Source organism: Choristoneura fumiferana, chromosome 12 (assembly GCF_025370935.1).
Source record: "Choristoneura fumiferana chromosome 12, NRCan_CFum_1, whole genome shotgun sequence".
NCBI classification, from domain to species: domain Eukaryota; kingdom Metazoa; phylum Arthropoda; class Insecta; order Lepidoptera; family Tortricidae; genus Choristoneura; species Choristoneura fumiferana.
Genome location: NC_133483.1, coordinates 1,784,354 through 1,806,881, shown reverse-complemented (window position 1 = coordinate 1,806,881; position 22,528 = coordinate 1,784,354). Strand labels below are relative to the sequence as shown.

Here is a 22,528-nt window from a genome sequence, read left to right as displayed (position 1 = left end):
TAGATATTGTGACGTATTATAAAAGCAATAAGGTTGAACTTCCAAACCAATGCATGTGGTCGATAAATCGCCTTTACCTTTTTAAGAGATATATCTGCAGAATTCGATCAATTATATTAGTGGAATAAAATCCTCATTACGCCCTGCGCCCCTTGTAATGTAACATGATTGGTCCCTGTAAATGTTTACTTTTGCTTCATTGGAAGCGTACTTTAAAAGTTACAAGTATGCGTCTCTGTGGCAACGAGATTGGAATGTAAATAAATAAAACGAAACATCACTGATTGTGTATTATTTATTAATGTAACACTAGTCAATATCATTTATATTTACAAAGACTCGCATCATTCACACATCCAATATCTCTATTTTAACAAATGCATTAAAATCTGCAAAAAATATTTTTTTTTTATACCACCATACTCGCAAGTGTTTCCATACTGAAGTACTGGACTTAATAGAAGAGATAAAAATAAATACTATTGTACAGATTCACAGCGCCATTGCAGAAATTCTGTTAAATTTGTAGAAAGTGCTTTAGTTTATTAAATATTGCCTAGTAGAGCTAAATCTGACAAAGAGAATGCGTACGTTACAAACTTGCAATTTTTATTCAGCACTGAAGAGCGTAAATCATCGCCAATTCCAGCCTAACAACGTCATAACGCGTCCACAGTCTACGTAAAATACTTCTCTCGTGACATTCCCCATATAACAAACTCAATGAGGGTTTCTTGACAGATATCGCTAGATGGCGTTAGTACAAAGTCCGTTTGACATTTGATTCTTGCTTGCGATTGGCTGACTTCAATTCAATTCTTGGATTCGCGCTGTCATCGTTCATCCACCATTACCTCTCATATTTCGTTTTATAGATTTTTTTTACCGTACAACGGCAAAAACTACTAGACACTGGCAAAATTGTCCTCCAATGGACAGAGCCATATTTTTCTAAAAATCTAATCTAACCAATTCAATTCTTGAAAATGTAGCTCCATCGGTACTATCGATGATTCCGCCAGTGTCGAGGTTGGAATAAACACTATCGGTTAGCCGTTGTTCTTTATTTGGCTGATTAAGTTAGTTGCTAACTTCAAACAAGCCTAATTCTAAGAATTTTACGATTTTGGTATCAAAAGAAAAGGCAAATAAGGTAGATGGTATCCGTTCATTTCGCAAATGACGTTTGGCAACCTGATTCATTTCGCAAACCTAAATTTCAGGGCCATCGTCCGTTTGCCATGGTGCCATTTGGTTTGGTTTGCATTGGGCCACGGTGGGCCCTTTAGGTTAGGTTAAGTTAGTTTTATAAAATACTGAAATATTTACAGTTTCAGAAATATTAAACTTGCGTTGCAAAATGAATCTGGTTGCCAAACGTTAGTTGCGAAACATTACGCACATTGAGAACGAGACTGTCACTAAACAAAATGAGTCAACTTGCAAAATTAAATTAGGCATTAAAAATTTTCTGGTGTAATTTTGAGAGACGACAAGTTTAGTTTAGTGACAGTCTCATTCTCAATGTGCGATTAGTGGACCAAGATAGATACTCTCCTAAGAGGGTAGAGTGGACTCATCCCAGTTTGAATGCGACTCCAAATTGCGAATTGCGAACCAATAACAGACGTGATGCAAATGTCAATACAAGCGCCAACTAGCCAACAGGAACCCTCATTGGTTACTCACTCATGTGCATTGTGTACTACACGTGGTACCCTGTGAACGTTTTAAAGCCGGCTTTTAATTGATTAAGAGCTCAACTCAACTTCCACCTTGGTTCTGTGAACAGTCTTTTAGAGAAATACATCCTTTGATCATGACTGTTTAGTAGTCGGAGTATCAGTACCAAGGTCGACTAGCGTCGCCTCGGCGGGGGCCGGCGGGGGCGCCGCGCCTGGCTCGGGCTCCGCGGGGAACTGGGGAATTACGTGCGAGGACTGCATCTTGCGGACAGCCTCCATGTTCACTTTCGTCGACAGGTTCTTTTGACGCGTCTGTTCGGACGTCTTCGATAATCTCTCGCTCAAAGCCTTGAGCGCGATTTGTCTGAAATGTATATAAAATTAATTACACAATGATCCTCGTTTAGATAAAACGCGCTTCAAACGAGTTTCCGTTACTTTAGAGAATTTTAGGGCACTTTTACGCTAAGGCCCCTATTAATTAATAAAAGTTGCAAGTGCTAAAATTCTACATAATTGTCACTTTTTTGTATGAGAAACTTAACAATTATGCAGATCTAGCGTTTAACCGCGGCTTTGCACACGTAAATCATTAGATCCAGCAGCTGAATTGAAATTTCGGGATTTTTAAGAATTCCCGAAAATTACATCGTGGTTTTCATTGACGTTACATTAAAAACAATCAAGTCAAATTTCAAGACTCTAAGCCCAGAGGTTGCTGTTTCGAAATTTTATCCCTATCCCGTGGGAATATTGGGATAAAAAGTAGCCTATGTTTTATTCCAGATATCCAGCTACCTACATACCAAATTTCATCCAAATCCGTCCAGCCGTTTTAGCGTGAAGGAGTATCAAACATACTCACTCACTCGCTCACAAACTTCAGCATTTATAATATTAGTAGGATTGTAGCAGTATTAGTAGGAGGGGCTTTTTGACTTCACTTAAGGTTATAAGTGAACAACTATTTTTTTTGTTTAACAAAATTTGTAAATGTATTATTGAAATGAATAATGACAAATTCCGCTTGATATTTAGTCATTAGCACTTCCATGCTTATTCCGAAGATTATTTTAATGGCAAAATTTTCATTAACACCATTACAAAAATACTGGATATCTTTTTATGTTGACTGAATGACTTGTGTGTGACAACACACTTGTAATCCAGGTAAATAGTAGTGTCCGACCGAAGTTTCGGTTTCGGCCAATTTCGGCCAAAGTTTTGGTTTCGGCCAGACTGCGGCCGAAACCTTCGGCCGGGCCGAAATTGCTTCGCGGCCTCTCCCGGCTCTCGCATGGGGAGCGCTCGGCTTTATTCGGGCGCGCTCGGCCGGGTGGTATAGGTAATGCATCGGCGGACGTCCCAGCCGGGACTAGAGACAGTAGTATACATGCTGTCATTTCTCTTGCAATTACAGTGATAATACTATAATTTATGTAAAAGTTGATTTATGTTTAAGCTGTGATTTATCTTGCAATTGACTTTGTCCAGGTATTATATTAATTAGGTAACTTTGTTTAAAAGTTTAAAGATTTGATTTTACTTATTTGGTTTAAAATTTCATAATTTACCTCTAATTATATCAATTTTCATTAGAAATAAACGTTTTTTTATTTTGTTTAACAAAAAAAGTAACTGTTCTCATATAAGAAATCCTTGCAATAACTTTTTCCTTACGAGTTGTACAGTAATTTTGAATATTTTGATACGTCTTCAAAAATTTCGGTTTCGGTTTCGGTTTCGGCCGAAATCAGAAAAAACCGAATATTCGGTTTCGGTTTCGGCTTAAAATCGTGTTTCGGTCGGACACTAGTAAATAGATGTGTTTAAGCTGATAATAAGATTCTATATGCAAGATTCTGTTTGATGTATGTGGTGCAATCATTTGTTACCTGTAACTAAATATAGTTAATATCTGGCACAAATTGCTTTTCCATTTGATGTAAAAAAAAAACTAATTTGTGTGCAGTACGGAGTCTGTTTGTTGAAGACAGTGGCGGCGTAGGATCTAAAATTTAGCGTGGGCACACCACACATTAAAACACAGCAAAAAACGAGATAATGTCTATGCGCGATGCCCCTGGCCGCGCGGCCGTAGGCTACGGCCCACGTCTACGCATAACGCCGTCTTAGGTTGACCAGAAAAATGTTGTCTTTAAAAAATTGTTAAAAGAAACGCACCTTCGCCTCTCCATATCCTGCGGTTCAACTCCAGGCATGGAGATGGTAACTCCGCGCGGACTCATCGCCAGATGCACTCTCCTCTGGCTGGGAGAGCAGAGACCTATCCGCACGAGACACCGGTGCGGTGGCCCTAATATTCCTCGCACTACAGGCTGTAGTACTGTTGGGAAAAAGCTGGAAGTGACAAACATTTTGTTAGTTAAGTTTGACCAATTTGATTTAATATGATGCGTAAAAAGAAACTTTGTTACGAAATTGATGATAATGACAATGTATTACACATAAAAAGTTAAAGCAGGACTGACAAGACACTCGCAACTCAAAGAAAACCATGCTAGAGCTTATCCTCATTCTTTATCAAAAGGAAAAAACGGAACCCTTATAGGATCACTTCTTGTCCGTCTGTCTGTCTCTGTCTGCCTGTCAAGACCCTTTTTCTCGGGAACGCGTGGAGGCATCAAGCTGAAATTTATATCAAATACTGAGGTCTACTGTCCCTTGGAACTGTGATAGAACCAAACTTCTAAGCCAAAGCAATCAAAAGATGCAGCCGTTTATGCTGCAAATTTCCGCAAATTTTCGAAACTCGCAAGGGAATCAAAACCTACAGGGTACTTCCCGTGAACTCAGAATCTTGAAATTTGGTATGAAGGTAGCTATTATAACACAACCAACTAGAAAAGTCTGAAAATCTTGATTTTTTATGTCTGTCTGTAAATATCGACCAATATAATCTGACCCCACACTGCATACATTTTGCTAAGAGTAGGGCTCTGCATACACTGGATGTATTAAATCACTCGGAAAAATCGAGAAATATCTTCAAGACACAATTCCCGTTTACCTACTTACATACATATAAATGTGTACGGAACCCTCGGTGCGCGAGCCCGACTCGCACTTGCCCCGTTTTATTTACAACTAGCGTTTACCCGCAGCTTCGCGCGCGTAAATCATTAGATACAGCAGTTGAATTGAAATTTCAGGATTTTATATTTGTGGGAATTCCCTAAAATTTAAATTGTGGTTTTTGACGTTAAATTAAAACACCCATGCCAAATTTCATGACTCTAAGGGGCTGTTTCACCATCCATTGATTAGTGTTAACTGACGGTTAAGCGTGATGCCGTCTCCGTCTATTCGAACAAAACAAATAGAGACACATCACATTTAACCATCAGTTAACACTAATCAATGGATGGTGAAACAGCCCCTAAGCCTAAGGATAAAAAATAGCCTGTGTTATTCCAGATTTCTCGCTACCTTACTTACATACCAAATTTCATGACTCTAAGCCCAGTGGTTGTTATTTAGAGATTTTAGCCTTATTCCATGGGAATATCAGGATAAAAAGTAGGTATCCTATGTTTTATTCATCCAAATCCGTTTTAGCGTGAAGAAGTAACAAACATACTCACTCACAAACTTTCACATTTATAATATGTAGGAAAGTAGGATTTGTTGACTACATACATTATGAACAAACATAGGTAAGTATTTCAAACTAGCTTTTACCCGCGGCTTCGCACGCGTAAACTATTCGGTGTGGTAGCTGCAATTGAAATTGTCGGGATTTTACAAAATTCCCCTGGAAATTTCCAATATTTATATCGTGGTCTTCATTGAGGTTGTGTTGTGAATAACTGTACAAAATTCAAGACTCTAAACCCAGTGCTGAAGTTTCAAAATTTTTCCCTATCCAAATTCAAATGCAAAATTCAAATTCAAATCATTTACTCAGTAAATAGGCCGCAATGAGCACTTTTACACGTCATATTTTATACTACCAGCGCTTTCGGAAAGACCATCATTGCCAAGAAGAATGCAAGATTTTATCCCTATCCCGTGGGAATATCGGGGTAAAAAATAGATTATGTATTATTCCAGAGGTCCAGCTACCTACATACCAAATTTCATGGCTCTAAGCCCAGTGGTTGTTATTTCGAGATTTTATCCCTAGGTATCCCGTGGGAATATCGGGTCAAAAAGTCGCTTATGTGTTATTCCAGACGTCTAGCTACCTACATACTAAATTTCATGACTAAGCCCAGCGGTTATTATTTCAAGATTTTATCCCTATCCCGTGGGAATATCGGGGTAAAAAATAGCCTATGTGTTATTCAGAGGTCCAGCTACCTACATACCAAATTCATGGCTCTAACCCAGTGGTTGTTATTTCGAGATTTTATCCCTAGAATCCGTGGGAATATCGAGTCAAAAAGTCCCTTACGTGTTATTCCAGACGTCCAGTTACCTACATACTAAATTTCATGACTCTAAGCCCAGCGGTTATTATTTCAAGATTATATCCCTATCCCGGGGGAATATCGGGATAAAAAGTAGCCTATGTGTTATTCCAGAGGTCCAGCTACCTACATACTAAATTTCATGGCTCTAAGCCCTGCGGTTGTTATTTCAGATTATCCCTAGGTATCCGTGGGAATACCGGGTAAAAAGTCGCCTTATCGTCGTCTGTTATTCCAAACGTCCAACTACCTACATATCAAATTTCATGACTCTAAGCCCAGAGGTTGTTATTTCGAGATTTTATCCCTATCCGTGGAATACAGGATAAAAAGTATCCTATGTTTTAATCCAGGTTATAAAATAACTTTTTGCCAAATTTCATCCAAATCCGTTTTAGCGTGAAGAAGTAACAAACATACTCACTCACAAACTTTCACATTTATACTCACTCATAAACTTTCACATTTATAATATTAGTAGGATTTCAAGCCAATCTATCCACAGTAGAAGTGGGTGAATTCACCAAAATCTTGTAAAAATAAGAAATACATTTTGGGCAATAATTAGTCAGAACCAACTTTGAGGCATGGACCTAACTTTTTTACCACTGTCTGACATTACTGTATTGCTGTCTTAAGGTACAGGGCGATATCTCAAATAAAAGAAATTTGACTTGATGAGTTATACCATTGTGTAGCTTAAGACATCTTACATCAGATGGTATAAATAATTCAGAAGATTTTTAGGTACCCTCTTTTGCCTTAAGAAGGCAGGCAGCGTAATAGCATATTGCCAACATAACAGTATCACACTCACTTGTCAAAGCTGAAGTTGTCAGCCATGTCACCACGGGAGCCACTGCTATGCCTCTGCCAGAAGCGCAGGTACATCCAGGAGAGGATGGTGCCGCTGCCCCACATGCACGGGTATGTGCCCTCCAGGGCTCCGACGGCCCACAGGATTATTGCCACTATGAGAAGCAGGAGCGGCAGGGATCGGTTTGTAAGCTTACCTGGAAATTATGAATTACATATTAGACATGGACCAAAAATTACCTTAGACAAATTTTATATGTAGTATTAACTCGAAAAATGCATGCAAAATACCCATGCTGGTCTAGTGATATGATCAATGGCCTCATGCAGAAGTTGTGGGATTTTCACAGAGTTAATCAAAATTTTTCTTAGATTGTACAGTCACCAGCACCAATATATGACACAACAAGCATGCATAAATATCTGATAAGACTTTATTTCTAGGGCCCGAAGGATGCGTCAGATATTTTTGCACACTCCGCTGTGGCAAATATTAATGCTGGTGACTGTACATTTGAAATTTACCACAAGTTTTATGGTAAAGGAAAACATTGTGAAGAAATCTGCACAAACCTGTGAAGCAATTCAATGGTGTGTGTGAAATTACCAATTAGCACTGGACCTGTGTGGGAACTATGGCCCAAGCCCTCTTATTATTAGAGGAGGCCTGTGCTCAGCAGTGGGACGTATATTATATAGGCTGATGAGGATCCAAGGTCCCTTTGGTCTACTCATAACCTTGGTTGTTGAAATTGCGGACATATTAGAACATACCTTGAATTGGAGATATATTAATATGCTAATGGATTATTATGACATGACCTTTGAGGGTACCTAATAATATTTATTTAAGTACAGATTATGTACCATCAGCTAAATAAGTGGTCTATCAATTTTTAAACAAATTCCTATCAAATGAATATGTTGCTAAAGTCGAACTTCCAAGTTGACGGGCACATCTATTGGCATTACTGTTGTATGAAATGCAAACGATTATCAACTTTAGGGTGGTAGACGACATATTTGGCTGATGGTACATGTTTTTTTTTTATATATTATGCACAACAAAATAACAAATGTTAGTTTTAACAGTTTAGCATTACCAAGTTTAAATTTATAAAGATAACTAAATGCAACCCACAAGGCTAACATACTCACCTGGACATTTCACAGCTCCACAAATATACTTAATAAAAAAAAGATGTTGCATTTTTATAATAAAAAAATTCATCAGTAGACTAACAAGGATAGTAATATGGATGTCTCATACCTAAAGGTGTTTTCACCAGCAGATGATCAGGCAATATCTGCTTAACAGCAACGCTCACTGCAGCGAGGTAGCCCGCCAGGCCGTGCACATGTATGTCAAACAGATACGACGCCTGCCCCGTACACGCAAAGATTACTAAGTAGTAGAACGTTGTCAGAAACGCCACTCCAAAGTTCGTCAAGAAAAAGAACTTCATCATCTCCATCTGACCCCATAGCGGTTCTATCAACTTCCCACACAAGCCTACAGTCACTATATCTATAACCACCTCCCATAAATGTATCTCTAGAAACCAGAATGTAAAAGTGGACCACAATTGAAAAGAAGGTGGCAACAAATATCCTGGAGTAACACTTAGAACGTTCACGACGTCCTCGGAGAACGATAACACGTAACCAATGACCACGACAACGCAAATAAATTTGACTGAAGGTGATGTGTTTCCTAGCAAAGCGGAAAACTGTTGTCTTAAATATGGTAAATTACGGCTAAATACTCTTAGCGCAGCCATTTTTGTGACGGTTGATTGAGAAAATTGACGTAAGTAATCTGTCAATTGTTTTCCGTGCGGAAACCATATTCGTTGTTAAGAATATAATATTTATCTAATTGGGTTTTAAATTCGATGTGTTTGTTCTGCTAACTTCAGTTAAATTGTAAAACGTATTTTAATGTAACTAAATCCAAAAGCTAACCATGCTTTCATCAAATCAATGATTGTAAATTGTAAGGACTAGATTTCTTTGTTTTTCTTGGTAAAAAAATAAAAAACTAACAAAATGCGAATGCCCGTCTGTCTGTCTGTCAAAAGATAGACTGTATCTCATGAACCGTTAGTTACATCGTCACTACTTAGAAAAAATCTCGTATCTAAATTCAATATGTCAACAAAATTGAACCTTGACATGATGTTCATAAAGTCCACTTAGAAATAATATCAATTTTTAGGTACGAGTTTTTTTTAAGTAGTGACGATATACAGTTGAAGTTTGTATGTATATCTCGTATATCTGTTGCCGCTATAACAACAAATACTAAAAACAGAATAAAATAAATATTTCAGTAGGGTGCGTACAGCAAACGTGATTATTTTTTGCCGTTTTTGCTCGATATTAATAAAGGCAACAGGCAATTGCTTGAAATATTCACAGAATATGTATTTTCATATTCATTCACTTTGAGAATAAATAATCAAATTAAAATAAATATTTAAGTGGGCTCCCATACAGCAAACGTGGTTTTTTTTGCCGTTTTTTGGTAGTGTCTAATGTTGTATAGTTATGTAACCTTTCGTGTGGGAGTCCGGCTCGCACTTGGCCGTTTTTTTATTTATTTTGCCCGTGCGAAGCCGGGACGGGTCGCTAGTTTCTTTATAAAAGGAAGTAGCCAAGTAGGTAGGGTAGGTAAGTACTGATATATAAACCTCCTTACTAGTGCTGGCCTAAATTATTGTCGATGCCTTTTTATGTCTACTGTCAAGTTGTCATATGTATCTTTCTCAATATCGTATGTCGGATTCAAGCTAATTAAAACCAAATATCTATTGGTTTGTCTTTTACTATGCTACAAGTACCTCTTTTCTCGCGCGCACACAGACAAGACAAGTGGGCGCTTGCTCGCGGACTTGCGGTCACCGAGCAATGAACTGCCGGCGCGCGGATTTCACGGAAAATTATGTAACATTGTACGAGCGCCCAAATTATTAAAATATATAATTGTTTTTCGAGTTTTTAGGAAATAAATAAAAATAAATGATTTATAAATTAAAGTTTATTGTTTTAATAATTTGAGACCTTATTAAAGATTACTTACACTAAAATATTTCCTTTTAAAGGATTTGTCTTTGAACAATCGATTGTTAAATCGTATGACATTGTATATTCTAAATCGAACAAATAACTTTTTTAAATAAATGTTCGGAAAACATTCACAACAATCGGTCACCGATATATCGGCAAGTTCTTTCAGAATGTGGTTTCCAACTGAATCCGGGATTTTATTTACAAAAATGAGCTTGAATCGGTCATTCATAGCTTTTATACAAGCAACAAAACTTTCTGGAGGGTTTATTAGACACAAAGTATTCTGATTAAAAGATCTGCTCTTGATAAAAAAGTTATCATCAGATATCTGGTTGTTGGAGCCTACATATTGGACAATTCCTTCACATTTATGAATATCCACACATTTTTTGAGCAAATAGCCACAAACGTACAGAAAAGCGTTATTTTCAGGCAAATCGAATCGGTAATCTGTTGTTCCCACTGCTATAGGTAATAAACTAGTCGTACCTTGCTCATTTTGCAAATTTTCACTCTCAGATTGAGTATTTATTCTTGTTTTGTCAGTATTCATGAGCAAATAGTCCAAATCATCGGAACAGTTTGCACGATCGGAGTGTTTCAGCATATTTATCATATATGATTTATTAAAAGCTATGCTGAACTGTACTGGAGTTGGTTCGCGGCTATTCCGGCCTTGCTGTCTAACAGACCCGAAAAATTTCTCTAGCGCTTCTTGATTCAACCTGCGTGTAAATAGAAAACCGAAACCATCAGACTGTAAATCTTTTGCGAGGCTTTTAATACTATTTAAAGTAATTTTTAAGCCTTTCAAGCATTGAACCGAATTAGTGACATTTTTTTTGTCAACGTTGACGATTGTGACGTTTGACAAGAAATAATCAAACCGGTCCAATATTTCAGTTTGGTGTGGCTTGGCAGCGAAAGCAGTTTTATATTTGTTAGGATCATTCACAACCGATGAATTCAGCGCATCAAACGTCTTATCCATCAGCTCAATCAATTTTACAGTCCCTGAGGCAGTTTTATTCAATCTGTTGGATTCTATGGAAAAACTCATAGCTGCAGCAACACTGTTACTAAAGATCTGGGTAGCGTACTTTACTTTCATTTTTTCGAAATTATTTGGGTTGATATGCGATTCGGTTAGTTTAGGGGCCAAACGATAAGCTCTTTCACAATCTTGCCTGTAAAATATTTTAATATCTTCCCACTTTGCAGTCACTTTCTTTCCGTCATCGTCCAGAAATTCAAAGTCATATTTCATAAAATTATTTCGCACTGATTTGATTAGATGCGGAACGTCGAAAATATTGTAAATTTTTTTCTCTCCTACATGAAAGTAAGGTTTGTCAACAGAAACGTTGAGCTCATTAGATAATTTTAAGAAATTTGAACCCTGATCAGACACGAAAGCTACTACGTGAAATCCAATATTGATGATCTTTGAAATAAAGTCAATTAACCACGTTTTTAGCTCCTCGTAATTTTTGCTTTTAGCCAAAAAACAGTATCCAAGTGGCTGTTTCCAGTTGGAAAATATCCCTCTAGCCATAATAACATAAGCATGTGTCGCTGGTTCTGCTGTTTGTATTCCGTCGATTTCATGAAAACCTACGATTTTATCTTTGTTTATTTGATAGTGCAAGTTTCGTTTTAATGAAATCTCGTCAGCACAAATAATGCAGTACTTCTCAGATTCCGTAAGATTTTTTAATTTCGATTCTAAGCAATTGAACGCGTCAGAGTCAAGTTTTGTACCAATGTCGATTTTTATGCGGCGTAATGTCCGTACGCTTGGCAGTCTCAAAGTTTTTGCTAAAACTCTATAAGCCAATGGGCTTGCAAAATATATATTTAAAGCAAATAACTTATAACTCCTGTCATATTTGTTACTGCGGCAGTTGGGTTTGAGTTGCTTTCGTAATTCAATCAATTTTTTAAATTGAGGTGGTATATCACATTCTTTTTGATAAGCAGCTGCAAATTCTTGCTGACTCTCTGAACTTTTTCTCCGTTTACATTCAGTTTTATATTCCTTAAGCAATTTTTTTTTACGTGGTGCGTTGGCAGGCAAAGCTTTTGTAGTAATCTGTGTTGAACAATCTGAAACACTCGGAATTGAAGTTTGTGTAGCATCTTCTATTGTTGACATGTGCGGAGAAATACTACATTCAGTTTGAGTATATTTTGTTCGATCCAGAAGACAATCTTGTGACAAATTTTGAGTCGGAACTGCATTACGTTTTAATTTTTTTGCTAGACGATCTGTACTTTTAAAGTGTAAATCACAAATGTAGTAACTGACGTTTAGACTTTGCACAGTTTTATTGATCAAATCTGAACGACCGGACGCTACGACCCATAGTTTGCACCTGAAATTAAAAAAAAAACGTAAATGTTAATAAAATTTCATCCGTAGGTACCTACTCGAAGAGCCTAATCGCGTATTGTAACTATTAGCGTAAAAAGAAAATAACGTAGTAAGAAAAAAATATCATAAAAAAGTAAAATACCTACTCTCTAACTGATCAAATAATTATTATGACCGCGCGGACCGAAAACAAGGTTACAGCGTTCGGAAGATCATGCTCCTGTGAGCCGCGTAGCCGCGACTGCAGGGCTACTACGAAACTCGAAACTCGAAGTTCGTGCCGTGCGCTCCCTCTGACACTTATACTATTTAATACGAGAGCGAGAGGGACAGTACGACACGAACTTCGAGTTTCGTAGTAGCCCTGCAGTATAGCGGCGTAGAAAGAGATAGCTGCGGAAAGAACTTAGGTATCGTTTGTCTTAAAATGTTTAAAAATAAGTGAATGAGTATATACCTAATTTATTTTGTACAGACAATTTATTAGAGAATTAGTACAGTGATTGTAGATATTGATCTTTTGTTAGGAAAAAAATAACAAATCAATTTAACAAATACCTACTAATATAAGACGTCTACTTATACATTATAGGTACAAAGTTTTAAACCTATTCGTTTTTTCCCCAGTTACCTACCCTTATTTTTTTGTTACCCTATTTTTTTATTCCGTGGAATTCTGACAGATGTAAAATTTTGACGTATCAGAGATAACAAACATTTTTTATTTTAAATCTCTTTATTTCATGACTTTACCCACGGCTTCGCACGCGTAAATCATTAGTTACAGCAGCTGAATTGAAATTCCGGGATTTTACAAAATTCCCGTGGGAATTTAAACCGTGGTCTTTACTGACATTGCATTATAAACAAAACAACAGTACGAGTAAGTACCAAATTTCATGACTCCATAACCAACTGATGAGATTTCAAGATTTTATCTCGATCCCGTGAAAATATCGAGTAAAAAAATAGTGTATGTATGTATGTACCTACTATTGGGCCTGCAGGGCTACTACGAAACTCGAAGTTCGTATCGTACCATCCCTCTCGCTCTCGTATTAAATAGTATAAGTGTCAGAGGGACCGCACGACACGAACTTCGAGTTTCGAGTTTCGTAGTAGCACTAGTAGCCCTGCTGGTTGGGGTTTCATCTTGTTTTGCAAAACAAAAAAAAACGTCACAAAAACCAAAACGTAACAAAAAACAAAAACTTAACAAGGAAATAACAATAAAATCAACGATAATAACACGGAAACAAGAGAGCTAGCACATTCAAACATTCAAGTCAGCAGGGCGGGTGTAGTTAATGTACGACTTGTTAATGCACGGCCTGATAATCCGTGTTTATGTGTCGTACATTATACGGCGCGTACGTATATTACGAGTTGTACATTATTGTTTCCCAGGAGGGCTACTACGAAACTCGAAACTTGAAGTTCGTATCGTACCGTCCCTATCGCTCTCGTATTAAATAGTATAAGTTACAGAGGGACCGCACGACACGAACTTCGAGTTTCGAGTTTCCTAGTAGAGTAGCCCTGCTGAAGCCGCGACGAATGACTAATATTTTTTGACAGAAGAATGACATTTATTTGTCGATTTTTTTTATTTAAGTACTTACCTATGTACCTTGTCTATGAAATTGTAAATTATAAACCTATTGAGACTAATATTGAAACTTAATAACTATTAATTATAATTTAAGTTCGAAGGTTTGCGATTTGCGCTTTAATTATGGCAATCATAGCAATGATACCAGAGTCAATTTATTTTTTACTCATAAAAGGGTTAAATAATTTATTACGTCTAAACAGTTTGATCCAAAATTATTCTAACGTATTTATTAATGATTTATTACATTATGTCAAATTTTAATAAGTATGTATAGTAAGAAATTGGTGCTTTCTATTTCCTAGTTTTGGTTTTATCTCGTTTAGATTTTCGGCAATTATTTTTTGCCTAGTAACACTAAAAAATGAAAGAATTGCACGGAATCACAGAGTACTTTTTATATACTGGAAACACGGAATGAAAAAATGGACCATAAACTGTACATGTTGCTAATTAAAATTGGTTACTTACCTTCTTTCGTCCTTCGGAAATCTAAAAAAACTCCTTTCCTTATCTTTGGCTGTTGACAAACACCCATACAGTGCACAGTATACTACCATTTCGCAAAATTATTGCTTCCAACCAAACTTAGTGCCTCGCGTTGCGACCGACATACACCGCGTTGCGCACCGGACTGGGCCACAGATTACTAATATGTAGCTGACTGGGCGGACCGGACTGCTTTCCTGCGGTTTTCCTGCAATGAGCCTGAGGGGTGGGGTAACACGAATCGGTGCGGTGCGGAGCGTGGCCATTCTGTACGTTAGTACTTGGATCACAACATGATCCTTGTTCTTGGAAACTGATTTCTTAACCTCTTATAGTGGCAGTCGTGGCAGTGGTACATATAAAATAAATTGGAGTGAATGAAAAAAAAATACAGTGTTTTTTCCGAAATTGAAATAGTTTTTTTTTTCAGCGATAAAGCTCAACATTTTCAGCTTTATAGTATCTCTTATTAGTCTGTGCTACTTTGGTGCTACTACGAAACTCGAAACTCAAAAGTTCATGCCGTGTGGTCCCTCTCGCTCTCGTATTATAAACAGTATAAGACTAAGAGAGACCGCACGACACGAATTTCGAGTTCCGAGTTTCGTAGCCCTGCGGATTTGACGCTGGAAACGAGCGTCGAGCGATTTGCATGTGGCCGCGCCTTAGACCCGTGTTTAGACCCTCAGCTACGGAATACGGAACCCTAAAAAAGGAATTGACAGCTGATAACTTAACACTGACATTTGCCCTAACCTAACCTATTTATCAAAACAAAATTTGTTTTATTACGGTCACAAACTATACAGAGAACTAACGTTTGTGAATTGTGATTGATGGTTAACTTGATTGCAAAGTTCAGTAACTTTTGGTAGGTATTGTTCTATAACAATACAGAAAATAGTATTTCAGTAGAGTAAATGTTATTCCTCCGGCTTTTTGGAAGCGCTTTGTTGGTAAGATTAATTTTCTTTCGTGATTTATTCAGCAACAGTTTCAAGTAGTAGCAGGTAGCGATTGGTAATCTTATCATTAAAAATTGTCTTGTCATTCCTAACGGGATTGTTATCAGTTACGAGCAACATCTGTGTGGGGCAACGGGATGTCTGGGAACAAATGCAGCACCGGCCGCTGGAAATACCTCACACAGAAGGAGGCGACAGATTTGGACATAGATCTCTTCAATGAATACAAGTTCAGCGTAGACCAGTTGATGGAGCTAGCGGGGCTGAGCGTCGCGGCGGCGGTCGCTAAAACCTACCCTCCTCATACGTAAGACATTTGTATTAAATTTAACAAAGGCGGTGTTAGGCGTAGGTGAAGGGCCACCGCCTACAGCCTTGCGGTTTGAGGGGTCTCGGGTCTCGAAAGTCATCTAATGCGTGGTGTGCCCAAATTTAAATCCTGCACCACTATGAAATTTAAAAACTTTCCTTCATGACCAGGCAGCGTAATTTTAATGCCGATGACAGACAAATGATGCCAAGCTACATACAGAATGATTGAGGGTAGGTTTTACACTGATTTATTTATTCATCATCATCATCATCATCCCAGCCTATATACGTCCCACTGCAGGGCACAGGCCTCCTCTCGGAATGAGAGAGCTTGGGCAATAGTTCCCATGCGGATTTATTTATTGTTTAAAATATTTATGAATTGTATATTTCACACAACAATGAAGATTCAAAGTTGTATGTATGTGTATCGTTTAAATATGCTGTTGTTTACTTACTACTTATTGACTATGAGGAAGATTAAACTGATTGATAATAACATTTAATTACACAGTCAAACATTTTATTTTAAATGCATTAGTTATTTTTTTATTTCATCACTATATATTTTACTAGCTGTTGCCTGGAACTGAGTCTGCGTAGAATCCGCTTATCGCTATCCCGCAGGTACTATACATTTTTCCAGAATAAAAAGTAGCCTATGTCCTTACTTGGGACTCAAACTTTCTCCATACCGAATTTAGTCTAAATTGGTTCAGCGTTTGAAGCATGAAAAGGCAACAGACAAACAGATCAGACAGTTACTTAGTAAGGACTAGTAAGGAAGGATTGAACGTTGATTGTCATTATTTATCATTATGTATTTAAAATCATCCTGTGCATTTATATATGTCAGTATGACGAAACCAGCATATAGATAAGAAGACAAAAGAAAATATTTCCTTCATTGTATAATTTTTTTCAATCTTATATTACAGTCATGAATCAGCCCTAATAATATGTGGCCCTGGCAACAACGGAGGTGATGGTCTTGTAGCAGCTCGCCACATGGCTCTTTTTGGGTACACCGTAGCTGTCCACTACCCAAAGCGCACAGCCAAACCTCTGTATGAAAACCTTCTAGAACAGTGCAAGAGATTTGATGTCCGAATTATTGACGAACTACCCCCTGCAACAGAGTTGAAAAATAGTTACAAAGTTCTTGTTGATGCGCTGTTTGGATTTAGTTTTAAACCGCCCGTGAGAGAGCAACTAAAACCTGCCTTGGATGCTTTGATTAACTCTGATGTTCCAGTATGCAGGTAATGAATAAAATAATAAATAAGCAGTGGCGTAACTATCAATCCATTCATCCATCTGGGGCCTGTGGCAAATTCTTTTGATGGGGCCCTATCAGTAAAAATCGTCACATTGTACTTAGTTTAATTTTAAGTAAAATAAAATACTCAGGTACAATGTTAAAAAAATATTTCTGAGCTTGCGGCCTCCTGGGCAGGGGCCCTCTTGGGTCGGGGCCCGTGGCATTTTGCCAGCCCTGCCACCATATAGTTACCCCCATGTAAATAACATAAGCAACCATTCTTTTTGGCTTTCCAGTAGTCAGTAAAAAGATTAAGTTATAAAAAAATTCAAGTACGATTTTTATAAGCTGCATTATTGCTGATGTTTTAAAGTTGTAATTTTTTGGTAATTTATTGTATGGAAATGGAAGCTACATTTGCCAACTCATTGTAAATTCTACCTAACATAATCAAATCATTTCCAAGTCATGGACGTGAGATATTTTCAAAATGTCCTGAAAGAAAACTGGCTTAGTCCTGTACACTTCATAAAATTATTAAAAATCAGAGTTACTTTGTTTGTTTGTTTGTTTATATTCTATATTGTATAAATAGAAAACAAATAGGTTACAGAAAAAAGTAAAGTAACTTTGTGTTGAAAATAAGAAAAATTACAGTAATCATTATTGTCTACATGAAGAAGACCATGATTATGAGTAGCAAATTATTTTATGTCTAAAGTAATGAACTGTGAATCACTTGCTACAAGCACTATTTATTTATTATACTTGTTGTGCTGATAAACTTGAGCATTTACATGTACTACGGAACCCTAAAAACGGCGAATGCTCGATGTTCTGTTACATTACAAGAGAATGCTCAAGTTTTTCAGCACCTTAAGACCAATTTTACCATGTCTAAAGCAAAATACACCATTTGTTAAATTAAAATATCTTTCATTCTTTCTAGTGTGGACATACCAAGCGGTTGGGATGTGGAAAACGGGCCCGGCTCCGAGCCAGCACTGAAGCCAAGTCTCCTGATCTCTCTCTCGGCCCCCAAACTGTGCGCACAACCGCAGTACCTACAGGACGCCAAGCATTACCTTGGTGGCAGGTTCCTGCCTCCCGGAATTATCGCCAAGTATAATTTAACGTTACCACCGTATCCGGGGCAGGAACAAATGGTCCAGTTATCTTGTTGAAGTTAAAGGAAGCTTTATTTGTGCAATATGTATAATATAAAGTGTTTTGTAATCAATGGGCTAAAAAGGGGTTAACATATTACACAGTGTTTTTGCTGATTTCCGTTAACTTCGACATATGGCTCTTTCATTGATAGAAGCTACATGGTAATTAACTTTTTGGCTACATCAATTTTCTTTTATACATAATGTAGCTTCACAGTCATTTTAAAGGTCGAATTGTAAAATTCACAAACTTGGCGAGTACCTAATGTTGGCATGAAATATAAGAGGGACATCAAAAAAATTCGCTTTTCGAACCTTCTTTTGCTAAATATCTGTGAATTAAAACCACAGATATAGATTATACTAGATTACGCAAATGCATCTACTTCGCGTGTCCGAACCCCGACCAAACGTCGGGGTTGGCCCCATACAAAGACTGACCGCTAACTGACTAATCATGACTACTGACTCGAGCCCCACGGCGCGGGCGGGCGGCGCATTTGAATCGATTTTGCGCGGAAATCGGGGAATTCACATCGCTAATTCGCTCTTGAGACGTCACAGTAGATTTCAAAAAGTGACACGGTTTTTTTTCATACAGATTGAGGTGTTTGCGTTATCTAGTGTAGTCTATATCTGTGATTTAAACACTTCGGTTACGGATTTTGGAATCCTCATAAATTGAGAACTGTTACTCTCTTTTACTGCGCATCTATATTAATAATTTCGTCAAGGGGTACGGTAGACTCGAACGAAATGCACATCAAATTGAAGAGCGTAAAAAATTAGTCAATCCGAGTCGACAACTTGTAGGCGGAAAATTCGGATTATCGAGTATTTTCAATATAAACTTGAATAAATTACTAAGTATATAATGGCGTTGCGAAGTAAACATGTCAATGTCATCACATCAAAGTGGCGTTAGTGTCACGTCATCACGTGTCACAGGTGTCACAAGTTCGTATTTCGTTCTCCATAGTGACCTCTTAAAGGGTCCCACACACGGTACGATTCGTCGATTTTCATCAGATCGATCGTACAGACGAATCGTTCCGTATATGGGGCCCTTTAGGTCTAATTTCTTTGATTATGAGACAGAGACATCATAGTTATTTGGGCAAGTAAGATTTAGGAGAAATATCTGCTAGAGAAATACCGATACGTACGTTAGCTGTGAAAGTACGTTTGTGATAATATTAAGGCTATACGTCAGATTTTTCGATAAGTTGGTACGACAGTCTTTACACTGGCAAAAAATGTTTTTCAAACATGTTATTATGAGTCTACATTTACCCGAGCGAAGCCGGGTTTTCATCTAGTAATAAATGAAATTGTGTAGAACTGTAGCAGAAATAATATATGTATTTAAAGGTAAAATAAATCAAAATACAAGCATACGACGTGTGTAAGTCAGTTCGTCAGCACAACAAGTAACAATAAGCTAGTTGTGTCAACCATTCATTATTTGAATCATGTAATAGTAATAGGTACGATTGTATTTCAGAGCCAGTATCAGGCGCTATATAGCCTCTAATACGCCTCCTTAATCTATTATATGTTCTTACATACAGGCAACGTATACTCACAAACGTATACCCGCAGTACGGCTTTCGTACTTTACACATTTAAATTAAATTAAATTAAACACTTTTTCACCTGCCTGTACTGCTACTCTTAAGTCAGTAGCAAACATAAAATATACCGGGTGTGGTCTGTAATATGAGCAAATAATTAAGACATAGATCATACTCCTCAAACTGAACAACATTAGTTCAGCGACTTAATTTAAAAAAAATGGATTACACTTAAGTTTATTCGAAGAAGAAATGTAAAGCAAACTGCTTGATGTTTGTAGCGTGACAGGCGACGTCAGTTGGGTTCTAGGATGGCGTACATTGATAGCAGTATTTAATTTGTATGAAAAAAGGAAAATTCAAAGACTCCATTATTTTTAAAAGTCGCTGAACTAATGTTGTTTTGTTTGACGAGGACGATCTATGTTTTAATTTTTTGCTCGTATTACAGGCCACACCCGGTACCTATACAAAACTTAACTAACCTAACAAAGGAATATCGGCATAACAATAGTACATTGTGTCTTAAGGGCGGTAAACAAGGAATTACGAACGAAGACTGAGGGCTTTAATGAGTCGATGTTCGTAATTCTAGTACTGCCCGTGCGACATACAATGTTTTTCATCACATTTGCGAGTAAAATAAAATTGTATATTTGTAAAAGAAAAACTAATATTTTTTCAAAAATTGCCGATACCGCTGACTGCGCGCTTGTAATACAGGCGCTATATAGCCTGTAATAATAATTAATTATCTTAATTCTTGATTGTATTTTTTGGGCCAATCAACTCTTTTACCGACACTAATCTGTCCGCGACATTTTTCAAAAAATTGCAGATTTTTGTAAGTAAACATGTTTTTTCTGTAATTTAATAGATGGTGTACAGGAATAGATTACACCCTACGTAAGTTCACCCTTTTAAACAGTGAAATATCTTGTTGGAAGTACGATTTTTTGGTAACACCAGAGACAATTTTGGTAACGCAGGAGACGCCCAAAGTGTCGGTAAAATAGTTGATTGGCCCTTTTACAGTAAGAGTTACACCAAGTGCTTGACTTGTTGAATGTTCCCTTAAAGTTAACGGAAATTAAAAACAACATGCTGTATTACAAGACTAATTTTACGATAATCACTGTGGCAGCTAGTAAATCTTTGTCTAAGAAAACATCCAGTGAACCTTTTCATCTTGCTACCCTGCAAGCATACATGAAAGTTTCGTCTGTGCGACATTTGTACTCGTATTATCGTACAGAAACCCGCCCTCCTCCATTTCCACATAAATCAAGCGGGGATAGACCTTAATACAGAGATTCCTCTCCAGGCAGATGCTATGAGTATGCCTGGGGACCGAAGTCTGAAGGACGAGCGTCGGAACTTGTATATATGCGTCCGAGTTGAGGAACTTGGATAGCGCAATGCTGGATGTTGGAGTTTCTATATTTGCTCACTAGATGGCGCTGGGAGTCGGTACAAAAGGTTTTATATTTCATTGAAAACATCCAACTTTTTGACATCGCTTTATATTAGGAACCAGCGTTGCAAGTGTTGCAGCCTGTGGCTCACATGTGATCATCGTTGAATGACTATCATTCAACATAATAACAATACCTACATATTAACACATATGGAATACTGCTCTCATCTGTGGGCAGGGGCTCCCCAGTACCAGCTAAGGTCCCCTCTGGACCGCATACAACGGAGAGCGACTCGAATAGTCGGCTGCCAACGAGTTTCCGATCGACTTGACTCTTTGGCGCTGCGTAGAGATGTAGCTTCACTGTGCATCCTCTATCGCATGTACAACGGGGAGTGCTCCGAGGAGTTATTCGGGTTGATCCCTGCCGCATTCTTTCGCCACCGACCTACGCGACAACAATTCCATCCTCACCATTTAGATGGTTAGCGGTCCTTTACTGTGCGTTTTTCCAGAAATTTCCTGCCTCGCACAGCAAAACTCTGGAATGAGCTATCGCCTGCGGTATTCCCGGACCGCTATGACCTTCAAGTTTTCAAGAAAAGAGCGTACTCCTACCTTAAAGGCCGGCAACGCACTTGTGACTCTTCTCGTGTTGCAGGTGTCCATGGGCGACGGTAATCGCTTACCATCAGGCGATCTGCCTGCTCGTTTGCCCCCTATACAATAAAAAAAAATTAAGTAAATGCAATGTTTATAAGTGGAATTTTATTTTACATCTAAATTACAAATTGTGCATCTCATATCAAACTGTTATGTGGGTAGCTTTAAATAGAAACGTAGCTACATCCTGCATCCAGTTAGTCACAATATACGTGTCAATAACATTGGTTCGTGTTTCAGTATTTGTCTGCCTGGTGACTCCCTCTGGTGGAAAATAACACAAACCTATACACGTCTCCGAGGGCTTGAGCTGGCTCATTGCGAATCGGGTCACAAGGATTACTTTGCAGGTTTATGCAGGAATTACGTTTAACTTCACCACAAAGTGGATAAATTTCAAATGTAATTTTCCACGTAAATTGCGATAAACTCAGATACAACTTTCAAACCACTACTTACTATAGTAGGGGAGCCCACGATGCTAAATCGGGATTTACTCGAGCGTCATAGAGACCTATTGGGTTGCGAAGCTTAGGTCATAAGAAGAAAAAAATGTCATATAATATATACCTTTTCATCGGTGGGGGAATTGTTATAGATTTTCAAAAATGTAAAAAAAAACTGTGCATGGACATACTCGAGCGCGTCAGATATTGATATCATCCATGTCCTACGTATTTTTAAAA

The 22,528-nt window shown here is 37.8% G+C and overlaps 2 protein-coding genes and 1 long non-coding RNA gene across 4 annotated transcripts; 1 reads left to right on the top strand and 2 right to left on the bottom strand.

Annotated features, from left to right (window-relative positions):
* Positions 1–279: 279 nt before the first annotated feature.
* Positions 280–8,803, bottom strand: LOC141433080 (transmembrane protein 115). The gene is made up of 4 exons (XM_074094902.1): positions 8,205–8,803; positions 6,936–7,131; positions 3,870–4,046; positions 280–2,049 (listed from the first exon to the last, which is right to left on the bottom strand). The coding sequence occupies exons 1-4, from the start codon at positions 8,713–8,715 to the stop codon at positions 1,818–1,820; spliced, it is 1,116 nt and encodes a 371-aa protein (XP_073951003.1). The 5' UTR covers positions 8,716–8,803; the 3' UTR covers positions 280–1,817.
* Positions 8,804–9,959: 1,156 nt separating this feature from the next.
* On the bottom strand, positions 9,960–14,552 carry LOC141433095 (uncharacterized). The gene is made up of 2 exons (XR_012451899.1): positions 14,464–14,552; positions 9,960–12,381 (listed from the first exon to the last, which is right to left on the bottom strand). It is a non-coding gene; the product is annotated as an uncharacterized lncRNA (long non-coding RNA).
* A 117-nt stretch (positions 14,553–14,669) lies between these two features.
* LOC141433091 (NAD(P)H-hydrate epimerase-like) lies at positions 14,670–18,900 on the top strand. Of its 2 annotated transcripts, none has more exons than XM_074094928.1 (4): positions 14,670–14,750; positions 15,554–15,753; positions 16,697–17,020; positions 17,969–18,900. In XM_074094928.1, the coding sequence occupies exons 2-4, from the start codon at positions 15,584–15,586 to the stop codon at positions 18,201–18,203; spliced, it is 729 nt and encodes a 242-aa protein (XP_073951029.1). In that variant the 5' UTR covers positions 14,670–14,750; positions 15,554–15,583; the 3' UTR covers positions 18,204–18,900. The 2 variants fall into 2 exon arrangements, with proteins under 2 accessions (XP_073951029.1, XP_073951028.1); XM_074094927.1 differs by lacking the exon at positions 14,670–14,750 and adding an exon at positions 14,915–15,437.
* The last annotated feature ends 3,628 nt before the right edge of the window (positions 18,901–22,528 follow it).

Excerpts from the sequence above, each read along its gene's own strand:
- LOC141433080 (XM_074094902.1), bottom strand. The coding sequence starts at position 8,715 with ATGGCTGCGCTAAGAGTATTTAGCCGTAATTTACCATATTTAAGACAA. Across the intron at positions 7,132-8,204 it reads GCTGGTGAAAACACCTTTAG|GTAAGCTTACAAACCGATCC; the intron begins GTATGAGACATC and ends CATAATTTCCAG. Across the intron at positions 2,050-3,869 it reads CAGGATATGGAGAGGCGAAG|ACAAATCGCGCTCAAGGCTT; the intron begins GTGCGTTTCTTT and ends TATACATTTCAG.
- LOC141433091 (XM_074094927.1), top strand. The coding sequence starts at position 15,402 with ATGTTATTCCTCCGGCTTTTTGGAAGCGCTTTGTTG. Across the intron at positions 15,754-16,696 it reads AAAACCTACCCTCCTCATAC|TCATGAATCAGCCCTAATAA; the intron begins GTAAGACATTTG and ends CTTATATTACAG. Across the intron at positions 17,021-17,968 it reads TCTGATGTTCCAGTATGCAG|TGTGGACATACCAAGCGGTT; the intron begins GTAATGAATAAA and ends CATTCTTTCTAG.